Genomic DNA, 12,093 nt, shown 5'->3' on the forward strand with positions numbered 1-12,093 from the left:
CAAAACACGACCAATAAGGCGAGGGTTACCTTTTGATTACCATTCCCGGTCTCCTCTGCCAAGCACTCCAATCTCCAGTGAGGGGCCTACTGTTATCAGCACTGTCTCCTGAGGGTCCTCACTCTGTCTGTACTTACCCTCTTATTTGAGCACTGGAGTGAGCACCAGAGTGAAGCTTGTTATTAGCTTGGGGTTTACCCTTCTAGAGCTTTTGTGTATGTGTAAATGTATGTGAGTGTGTGTGCGTGCTTACCCATAAATACAGTGTGCTTTACATAAATCTTGTAACTTCTTTGTTCATCTAAACACATGTCATGGACACCTAACCATGTGACTACCCAGCTAATGCTTTTAAAGTCTTGCATAGTATTTCACAGTAAGAATATATCATAGTTTCTAGCATTCTCCTCTTCATAGAAATTTCCCCACGTTTTTGTTATTTAAAAAAAAAAATTTGTGCCAACAGTGTCTTCACATCCTCGAGAACACATTTCTCTCTCTCTCTCTCTTTTTTTTTTGATACTAGCCATCCTGACACGTGTGGAGTGATACCTCATTGTGGTTTTGATTTGCATTTCCCTGATGATTAGTGATGTTAAACATTTTTTTCATATATCTGTTGGCCATTTGTATGTCTTCTTTGGAGAAATGTCTACTCAAGTCCTTAACCCATTTTAAAATTGGATTCTTAATCCCTTATCAGATGTACACTTTACAAATATTTTCTCCCATTGTATGGATTGCATTTCACTCTGTTGATGGTTTCCTTTGCTGTGTGGAAGCTTTTTAGTTTGGTGTAGTCTTGTTTGTTTATTTATGTTGTTGTTGCCTGTGCTTTTGGTGTCATATCTATGAAATCATTGCCAAGGCCAATGTCATGAAGCTTTTCCCGAATGTTTTCTTCCAGGAGTTTTAAAGTTTCAGGTCTTACATTCAAGTCTTTAGTCCATTTCGAGTTGATCTTTGTGTGTGGTCTAAGATAATGGTCCAACTCCATTCTTTTACATGTGGGTATCTGGTTTTCTTAATGCCATTTGTTGAGGAGACTATCCTTTCCCCACTGTGTATTCGTGGCACACTTCTTGAACATAAGTTGGCCACAGCCACTATGGAAACCAGTATGGAGGTTCCTTAAAAGATTTAAAAATAGAACTACCATATAATTCAGTAATCCTACCTCTGGGTATTTTTTCAAAAGGATTGAAATCAGGATCTTGAAGAGGTATGAGCACTCCCACGTTCATTGCAGTACTGTTCACAATAGCTAAGATGTGGAGACAGTCTAGATATCTATTGATACATGAATGAAGAAAAAACGTGGTATATACACACAATGGAATATTATTCAGCCTTTAAAAAGGACATTCTGTAATATCAACAGCATTGATGAACCTTTAGAACATTATGTTAAGTGAAATAAACCAGTTACAGAAAGACAAATACTGCATAATTCTACTATATTAGGGATCTAAAATAGTCAAATTTATCTAATGAGAGAGTGGAATGGTGGTTGCCAGGACAACAGGCATAAAATTAAGATCGAGCAAGATGAATAAATTCTAGAAATCTGATGTACAACATTGTACCTACAGTCAATAATGTATTGAATACTAAAAAATTTGTTAAGAGAGTAGATCTTATGTTGTGTTCTTACCACAATGAAATAAAGTAAAATTTAAAAAATATTGCAAAGCAATTCTTTGTACACACACTCATTGTGCAGATACGTAAGTCTCTCTCTAGGGTAACTAATAATAAGTGGAATATATGGAGCATAGGTTATTATTTTGTTATAAAACATCAAATAACTATCTTAGCCTGCTGTTAAGTTTATGATGTTTTTGTTCTCAAAGACATTTAACATTTTGATGGAGATTTTTATCATTTGTTTTTGTTTTTGGATTTTGTTTTCTGCCTCATTTGTGTAGGCCTTCCTTACAGTGAGCTTCTAGCAAATGCTCCTGTACTTTCTTGAAATACTGTTAGAGTTCTACTTCTACATTTTGGGCATTCTTTTTTATGTGTGAGTTATGGATATACCTTTATTTGTTTCTGAATACAAATGAACCATTTCCCTGATTTTAAATACCCCTTATATAATATAGTAAGTTCCCATTCATATATGAGTCTTTACTGGGTCCCTATTCTCTTCATTGTTCCCTTTATATATCTCTGTGCCAATCCCATACTCAGGGCTTTCCCGACCACCTTACCTGAAGTAGCCCTCATTCACTCTCTACCACCTCACCCCACTGTATTTTCTTCATGGCACATATATCCCTTTAGAGTTCTTACTTATTTCCTTGTTTGCTTGTAGATTACATGCTCCACGAGGACAGCTCCAAGCTGCCTTTTTTAGCATGTGGAATAGCACCTGTAGACACTTAGAGAACAGTTACTGGAAAAATGGATGAAAGAACACCCCCTGACTGGTGATATTTGCAGTTTGAGCTTTATTTTCAAAGCTTGAATAAATTGTCAAAGGAATTTGTACTATTAACCAAAGAACTAGTTCTTTGGTTAATGGTACAGAAGGGCCTTTCTACCTCCTTGAAGTTCTTGCATGTATGTTTGTGGGTTCCTTTCACGTGTCACATTGCTTAAATATGGAACCCTTGGAAAAACTCACTCAAAGGGGCAGAAAAGGGTGATGTATGCTTATCATAAACCTTGGGTACACTTCCTTGCAGGGTGTGGAATTTAGTGTGGCCAGATGTAGTCACTGAATATGTGGCTTAAGGCAATCATTAATTCATGCTGCAAATATTTATCTAGCACTCTGGTAGGTGTTGAGAAAGCAATGGTGAGTAGAATAAACATGGAACTTATGGGGGTGAGGGGTGAGGAAGACCCTAATTAGACATGACAGCAATGAATACATAATTAGAAACTAGGATCATTTCTATTTAGAAAAATAATAAGAAGCTTTTAGTGCATGTAATAAGTAAGAGGGCCAGAGAGTATTTTACGGAGGAAGTGACTGTCGAATGGAGGTTTGATCCAGACAAAGAGAGCATGAAGCATTTTGGCAGAGGTCCTGAGGAGTGTAGCTCTGGTGACGTCGGCAGAGGCCAGATCAAAGGAGAGTGTAGTATGATGACAAAGACAAAACAAACAACAAAACCTATGTGGCTACTGGAGTAATACAGACCCTAGGTTCACATGAGTTTTGGCAACTGTCAACTGTGTGACCGGATCAGTTTTAACCTCTTCCTCCTCAATTACGTTGCTGATGAAAACTAACCTCATTGGGTTACCGTGAATATTAGATGAGAGACTCTTTGGCACATGTTAGAGATCCATGGTAGAGTTAGAGTACTTCTGTTCTTCTGTGTTTTTAGCTGCTGACACCTTACTTTTCAGCAAGCAAAGCAGAAATAATCACTTGTTTTGGAGATTCACAGCCTGAAACCAAGTAACAGTTTCCAAAAGGAAATTCAGTCAAAAAATTTTGAGCATCCAGTGAGTTCTGCTTCGTTCAGTTAAAAACCGTGTTTTAGTATCTGCTTTGTACAAAATATATTCTTTTGGAGATACAAGAATAAGCTATTTTGAAGGTAATGACTACATGGATCATTTTATAACTATGTTATGGAAGACCTAATGGAGGCAAAATCAGTGTGTGTTTAGGTGAAAGGAGTGAGGTGTGAAAGACATTCCTCATAGAAGGAACCACTGGGGAAGGTTATAGAGGGGAGAAAGGCATGGCCCACAGCTCATGAGAAAGGTGCCACAAGAGAGAATTGTAGGACTCCTCTACAAAGGGAGAGGGTGGTTAGCCAAGGCAGGGTTTGCAAGGCTGAATGGTTGCACGCAAGGAGCTTGGGTCTTTGTGGAAGGACATCGTGGATCATGGCCATGGCCAGTGTTGGATTATAGCCACAACCAATGTCTCCAAGATCTGCCTGTGCTTCTTTCTTGGGCAGATTAGTTTGGGGACTCATTTATGGAAACACTGTGTTCCTGCTGCTGGCAGCGACGAGGCACACTGGGAGACACATATTTTAGCCCATCCAATCAATGCCATGAAACCACCCCTGACCCTCACCACTTTAGTCTTGTGTGTTTGATTAGTTTTGTCTCCATCCTTTTCAGGCATCTGAATATCTGCTTTTTTTTTTTAATGACTTTTTTTGAGGAGGGCAGGTCAGAGTTCTACTGCCTAGAAAATATCATAGAAAGCTTCTGTTTCCTCAAAAGGGGTCTTGGCTCTGTTAGCGTATTATTTACTCCATCCCCACTATAGCCCATTATAATCCTACTCAGCCTTCAAGAACCTGATCAGATCAGATTTCTCCATGAAGCCTTCTTTAATCACCCTAGCTGAATGGGATTTTGTCTCCCTTTATAATTATGTATTATTTATAGCAGTAGATCCAATATTTTGCTGATGATTAGTGTTACCTGATGGAAACTTTTGAATAAAATTTTTATTCTCGAACAGTTTTATACTTACAGAATCAATGCAGAATTCCTGTTTACCCAACACCCAGTTTCCCCTACTATTAACATCTGACATTAGTACAGTACCTTTGTCATAGTGAAAGAGCCATTGTTGACACATTATTATTAACTAAAGTCTGTACTTCATTCAGATGTCCTCAGTTTTCCCCTGATGTCCTTTATCTGTTCCATGATCATCACCGAGGATGCCATGTTACATGTGGTTGTTATATCCCCTTAGGCTCCCTTAGCTTGGACAGTTTCTTGGGACTTTCTTGTATTTGTGATCTTGACAGTTTTGGGGATGACGCAATAGGAATTTTGTAGAATGTCCCTAAATTGGGATTGGTCTGATGTTTTTCTTATGATTAGACTGAGGTAATGAGTTTTTAGGAGGAAGATCACAGGGGCTAAGTGCCATTCTCATCACATCATATCCAGGAGATGTTGTGTCAGTATGACTTATCAAAGATGAGGTTAACCTCCATCACCTGGCTTGAGGTAGTATTCATCAAGTTTCTTCACTGAAAAGTTCCTTTCTCCATTTCCATTCCGGGCTCTTTGGGAGAAAGTCACTGAGTGTAGTTCACCCTAAGGGGTGAGGTTATGTGCCACCTCTTTAAGAGCCAAGTGTCTGCATAAATTATTTACAATTCTTTTGAACGGGAAATTTTTCTGTTCTCCCCCATTTGTTTATTCAATCATTTGTTTATATCAACATGGACTTCTAGATATTTCTTATACCTTGAGTTATAGTCCAAAACTACTTTATGTATTTTGTCACTCACATTGTTCCAGCTTTGACCGCTGGGAACTCTTTCACTTGGTTCCTGTGTCCCTTTGATACAACCCCATCACTTTTTTGGGTGTATACTTTCTTGATTTCTGTCACTAAAAGATTCTGTATGTGTCCTACCCCAGGCCTGGGATCAGCCACTTCTCCAGGGAACTCTGGTTTCTTTTATTGGAAAATGCTATTAAAAACCAAGATGGCGGCACCAAGACTTACTTGCTGCTCTTGTGGTGTCTGGCTTCTAGGCCCTCTGCGCTGATACAGCAAAGAGACACTTGTGTGTATACTAACCTCTATATATGCTATATCTTTAAATCTCTGTTAAGCTGAACATGAGTTCGTACTAATGTCTCAACTCTAAGCCCTTACCACACAGGTCATTTGGGGAAATTTAAAGATACAGAATCCCAGGTACCGATAAATATTGACCTTAGATCTTTTGAAAGGCAAACACATTAACATAATTGAATGTTTTTCTTGGTTTAGTATTGGAATCAGTATCAAAATTATGTAAACTTCGGGGCGCCTGGGTGGCTCAGTCGGTTAAGCGACTGCCTTCGGCTCAGGTCACGATCCTGGAGTCCCGGGATTGAGTCCCACGTCGGGCTCCCTGCTCAGCGGGGGGTCTGCTTCTCCCTCTGACCCTCTATCCCTCTCGTGCTCTCTGTCTCTCATTCTCTCTCTCTCTCCAATAAATAAATAAAATCTTTAAAAAAAAAAAAAAAAAGAAGTAGTTTCTTTAAAAAAAAAAATTATGTAAACTTCATAAATGTAAGTTCTAGTTTATCACCATTCACAATTTGGGTAAGTATGTATTGTAGTAAAACTTTGTTACCTGCCTATAGTTTTGCTAATTTTAATCCCATGACCTAATAGAGTTACATCATGTGACTCTTGAATGTCCCACTTGTTTCTCAAAGTCTGTGATTTGAAGTCCCAGATAAAGACTCTAAGAACACAAATATAATCCTAAAAATCATATTCATTCATGTTGATGGTATTTGTCTCACTCATTTCCTCTCCTCTTTCTTGTTTTCTCGCATTTTTTGGTGGGCTGCAGGCTCCAGTTCCAACACCATCTTCTGAGCTGACCTCCGTTCCCAGGATGCCCTTGGTGCTGCTCCTGCTGCTGCCCATCTTGAGTTCTGCAAAAGCTCAGGTTAATCCAGGTAACACAGCCATTGCTCAGCCACATGCTAGAAGACCAGCTGGACATTCAAGTCCATCAATGTTTATCTTGGGAAAGGCCCTGCCAAGGGTATCCACAGGGTCTTTCTTTTTTCTTTACTTTTCTTCTTTCCTTCTTTCTTTCCCTCTCTCTGTCTTTCTCCCTTCCTTCCTTTCTCTATCTCTTTCCTTCTTTCCTTCCTTTTCCTTCCTTCCTTCCTCCCTCCTTCCTTTCTTTCTTTTCCTCCCTTCCTCCCTCCCTCCCTCCCTCCCACCCTTCCTTCCTTCCTTCCTTCCTTTTCTTTCATGATATAACATGTCCAAAGCAGAATCAGAAACTAATGTCCTGTGTCTATGTAACATCTTGACTATTGTGAAAGGGCTCCTGATATCAAGTAGAGTGGAGTGAATGGGAATTTAAAAAAAAAAAAAGAAAGAAAGGGAAGTGGAAGAAGCAGCCATATGCTTCTGCATCTTCTAGGAAACAGAAGGAGAGAACTTTTTAGATGTCTTCTAGAACCTCTGCAGATTGGGTTTCCAGTTATTTTTCTATGGTTCAGGCCTGCATTTTACTTGGATGTCACGTTGTGCTTTTGGGACCCTGGTCTTGCCGGATCTTGGCAGTCTTTCCTACTGGGTGTGGCCATACTCAAAAATAGATGTGCGAAGAGAAATCTTTTCGTTTCCCCCAATTTTAAAAAATTAGATGTATGTTTTAACTTTAAATTGAAGCATATAGTTTTGTCACTTGTCTATTACACAGCAGTGCCTCTTAATGACCTGTGTAGTGCTGGTGACTTTGCCTGGTTGAGCTGTTGTTCTGATCTCTGGGTTCCTGCACATATCTGGGAGTCAGCTGGTTATTGGCTCGTCTAGGATGGCCTTGGCTCTGACGACAGGGCACCTTGGCTGTGCTCTCTTCCAGCAGACTAGTGTGGATATGTTTTCGTGGAAATTGCACACGAGCAAGAGCAGAAGCAGAGACGTGCAGCATTTCTCAAGCCGATGCGTCAGTCGTATTTGCTGAGATCTCATTGGCCAAAGCAAATGGCATGGCCACGCCCAGCATCAGAGTGGGCGGGCATAAAGAGTTACCTGGGACAGGCCTGAGTACAGGGAAGGGGGAGGGAGGACTGCCATCCATTTCTCGTGTGGACACAAATATAAATATAGGAAAGTACCCATAGTATAGGTGCTTAGTGCGATGAATTTTACAAACCGAATACATCCATCAGCAGGATCCAGATTAAGAAACAGAACCTCACCAGACGTCAGAGGCTCTCCTCGCGCTCCTTTCTAGCCACTTCTCCCCACCCTCACCCCAGGCTAATTGTTATCCTGCTTTCTAACAATATAGATTAATTTTGCCTGTTTTTGTACTTTATATAAGTGGAAGCAGATGATGCCTAAATGTTCTTTTGTGTCTGGCTTCTTTCATTCAGTGTGTTGTTTGTGATGTTCATTGCATGCAGTTGGCAGCTGTTTGTTTTCATTGTTGTATAATGTTACTTTGTTTGACTATTTTATTTATCCAATGTACTGTGGACGGGAAAGTGGATTGTTTCCAGTTTGCGTCCATTATGAATAAATCTGCAATAATCATTCTCGTAAAGGTCTTTTGGTAGAAGTCTGTACTCAGCCTTTTGGAGTGTACACCTAGAAGTGTAATTGCTGGGTTATATGTCACATACAATTGCTTTTCTACATACCGCCAAAGAGTTTTCCAAAGGGCTTTCACCCATTTGCCCCTCCATGGTCACATATGAGAGTTCCAGTTGCTGCGTGCTGTATTGGGATTTTTGAGGACATTTTTATTTTGTCCTTTTCCTACAGCATGTGGGTACATTGTGAACATTCTCACCCTCTTCCCCTCGCAAGAATTCTGTCTCCGTGGGATAGTCTTCATACCTGAAAAGGAAGTATCATCAAAACACCTTAAAATCAAAGATTTATTGGTTTAATAAACCCAGTGTCTTACTACTTTCTTGTAATGAGCTTAGTTGGTACATCTCAGATCTGAATTTTGACTCACCAGTCTTTCATTTTCCTCCTCCGTGTTCCTCTCACCTGGTTGAAGGGTGGTTGCTTCCTGCTCAGTGTAACAAGCCCATTGTCATCTCCCTGACTAGATCTCTGAGGAAGTGTTGCTGTGTGTGTGCAGAATGGTGGAAAGTTTTGGTGCCAGGCACATTGCAGAGACTGGAATGACATGAAGGCATTTTCATGAATATACCAAAAGAGCTAGCCAACTGTGTGAGAGGACACTGTGGTAGCCCTCTGGCAGGAAATGAGCTGTTTGAAGACAGTAAACAGTTATCTTTAAAACATTTTCTCCCTATTCCTGCTGTCAACTATTTCTATTGGCTCTTTCTGCCAGGGAAGAAGAAATAAAGGTCTTGACTTGCAAAGATCTTTATAGGAACATAGCATATTTGAGGTATGTTGAAGAACTAATCCTTCTCTCTTCCATGTCTTCCATTTTATCAAGGTAAGCTAGAGACAAGCAATGGGAAATTGTAATCTGTGTTAAAGGATCTGATCACAAAGCTTGGGGTTCGTGGAGTCTTAGGGCGTGCACACTGATTAACATAGGGTAGGTATATAATAAACACATGTTTATGGATTTATGGGTGGCTTTTTAGAAGTCCTTATTGGTGTTTCTTGAAAGATGGAAATTCTTGGCCAGTTAAGTTTTCCCCATAGGTTGGTCACATGGTATAAACAGATGGCATCTTGGACTTAAGCCAGGAGAACAGGGTTATAAACAGATCTGGTATAGAGCCAATTGTTAAAATATCAACACATATTTTAATAGATTATTTGCTATAAAATATTGGCTGGCAAATAGTAATTGGGTTAAGCATTAAACTTAATTAATAATATAATTAATCTAAAACAAGCTCATTCATTTAGGCCCACTTTGGAGATTTCATCATGGCAGCTGGCGTCACCCCACAGAGGCTGCAGAGTGGTGCTAGGGTGATACAGGTAGTAGATCATGACATGATGGCAGGGGTCTGTTGACTCACTGCTCTACAGCAGCAGAGCTCTGAGAGTGGCAGCAAAGCAGGTGGTGGGGCAGGCAGTAATGGTGGCATTTCTGGTAGTGGCAGTGTTGAAGGTGGCATTGTCCCTGCAGTGTAGGCTCTGCAGGTCCCCGTGGGAAATGCTGACACGCAGGAGTACGTACCCAGTTCTAAAGTGTGCAGTGTGCTGAGCCATCTTCCAGTTCTAACAGCCCACAAGGGAGCAGGTCCCGATGACTGTTAGTTCAATGGGGAAGTCATTGGAAAAGTTTGAGGCAGTTTCCTCTGTCAAAATCATGGCTCAGGAGTATCAGTTAGCTGGTGGCATCCCTGTCAAACAGTCATACCAACACTTTCTGAAAAACATTTCTACAAATCAACAAATGATTTGGATATTACTAGAACATTCTGACGAATGATTTGCAGTTCACTTAGAAAATAGTATTCAACTCATCTAGAAAGTTATTTTGAGGAAAAACCTGGTTACGAACCTGGCTTGGTCTTAAATTAATTGTGTGACACTAAGCATGCCACTGTACTTCTCTTTGTACTCCCTTAATCCTTTCACCTGTAGTGAGATGAAGTTGGATTAGATGATCTATGAGAGCCTTTCTGTCACTATGATTTTATGGTGTGGGAGCTTTACTGCCTGTATTGGAAGATGTGGATGGGTTTTGGGCTTGGAAGAAGGGTCCCTGATCTTGCATGGCTGTTCTTTGTAAGAAAATCTGCTTGTTCCCAACTCCCTGGCACTTCTCAGACTCAGGGATCTAAAATCTGAACTTTAAAATAAACTTGCCTTTGAGGTGAAGCACAAAGAAGATAGCTGATAAATATTTTTTAACATTTAAACCCTGAAATGCCCTCTAATGACAGGTTGGGTACAGAAAACCTGCCCCAGCCTAACCTGCAGGAGTTTCATAGTACTAGAAGCCTTTTGTAGGGCTTTTTTCTCTGGACGTGGGTCCAAGAAGAAGTCTTTCAGGAAGAAGGACTAGCATACCCAGTGGCTGGAAGGGAGGGAGAGGTACACATGGGCTGCCTGGTGGAGGGTGCTGAGTGAGGGACCCAAAGGGGCAGTTTTTCCATCCTCTCATGGGTCCTTGGGTCAAGTTTCCCCACCTTCCCAACTTGGGCTGGGCTACAGGACTTAACTGGAGAGCTTGGGAGTACCTCCAGGAGAAAGGGAAGTCTTTGGACTTCACAATGAAGCATAAGAATACTCTGGGCTGTAGTAGTTGTTTGATCAGCCACCAAGGTCAGACTCCTCCAGGCTTCTCCTTCGGTGGCCAGTCAGGGCCCAGAATCTCGTGGATTTCTAGGTAGCAGGATGGGTGAAAGTGACCTGATTACCCTGGACACAGAGCCCCTGGGGTCTGAGGTCCTAAAGACTCACCCAACCAACCAGATAATTGCTGTGATAATTGCTTTTACTTGGATAAGGGAGAAACAGCTCTTTTCCCTAACAGGCAACCCAGGCACTTAGGATCCATGGTGTGGAGCCAGGGCAGGGCAGTGCTGGGGCTTTCTGTTTCCATTCCACACTTTCCCCTCCTAGGAAGCAGGCAACTTACTAGCAATTCAGAGCCCTGGGGTGGGGGAATCCTCCTTCATTGTCTAGAATGTTCTACTTTCAGGGGAGGGACAAAGACATTAGGGGGTTGGGATTTTGAGAGGAGGAATTCTTCTCCTATAGACTCCACATTTGTTTTAGTTTCATTGTTATGGTTTTGTTATTTCCAGCATCAGTCCTACCTTCCAGTGAGTTCTTCAGGTCTAGGCAACTAGCATCTTAGGCTGTTTGTATTGCAATGTACCTTAGCAATATTCAAGTCCCTCTTCCGCATTTTACAGACAAAGGAAGTGGTGTCAAAGCGGGTGAATGATTTGCCCATGAGCACAGATCTAGCTTATGATAAAGCAGGAACCCAAGGCTCCAGTCTCCTGGCCCCGAGTTCATTCCACTAAAACCACCCAGGCCCGCGAGGGAACCAGTGAGGAAATGACCTTTCTCCAATAATCATATAATAGCTGGGCATCCTCATGGCTTCCTTTTTGTGACTGCCAGTGTGCATTTATGGGGGTGAGAGGTCATTGGGGTTTGAGGGACAGCCTGAGGCGGAGGAATAGAAGAAGACTAACAGGACCATACAGGGCTCCTTCTTGGAGCCTTGGTCTCATTCGCATGCCCAGCAAGCAAGGCTGGAGCTAGAAGCCCTTTGGGATTGACTCAGCCTTGCAAAGAAACCAAAGTACTAGAGATGCTCCGGTTCCCTTCTGCACAAACTTGTCCCCTTCTCCTCACCCCCTTGTCTCCCACCAAAGCAACATAACAAACATGTTAAGTTATGTATACACATTTCCAAATTGGAGAATCATTTTTGTTTCCATGGGCTCTCATAATTCATGTCCCCAGAGATGTGTGAGAGGGTTTGTGGGGCCTCATCTGATGAGACTGTAGTACTAGTTTCAGATTTCTGAAACCAGATCTGAGGTGCTAGTGCTGTGCCTGTGTGTGTGTGTGTGTGTGTGTGTGTGTGTGTGAGAGAGAGAGAGAGAGAGAGAGAGAGAGAGAGAGTGAGTGAGTTGGGGGCAGGGGAGAGAGATTGCTTGCTTGCTTTATTCAGCCTGAACAGGGCCTTCAGAGGGAGATAAAAAGTCTGG

General features: G+C 41.5%; 1 protein-coding gene across 4 annotated transcripts in view; it reads left to right on the forward strand.

Moving 5' to 3' along the window:
* The window catches only part of DDR2 (discoidin domain receptor tyrosine kinase 2), a 147,766-nt gene that overhangs the window by 81,758 nt on the left and 53,915 nt on the right, over window positions 1-12,093 (forward strand). For 3 of the 4 annotated variants that reach the window (XM_027612090.2, XM_027612089.2, XM_027612088.2), the window contains one exon: window positions 6,297-6,405. The exons of the other annotated variant lie outside the window; for it this stretch is intronic. In XM_027612090.2, the coding sequence (XP_027467891.2) occupies window positions 6,297-6,405 (109 nt within the window). The remainder of the gene's footprint in view (window positions 1-6,296; window positions 6,406-12,093) is intronic. 4 annotated transcript variants of the gene reach the window in all.

This window comes from Zalophus californianus, chromosome 10, assembly GCF_009762305.2.
Source record: "Zalophus californianus isolate mZalCal1 chromosome 10, mZalCal1.pri.v2, whole genome shotgun sequence".
Classification (NCBI taxonomy): domain Eukaryota; kingdom Metazoa; phylum Chordata; class Mammalia; order Carnivora; family Otariidae; genus Zalophus; species Zalophus californianus.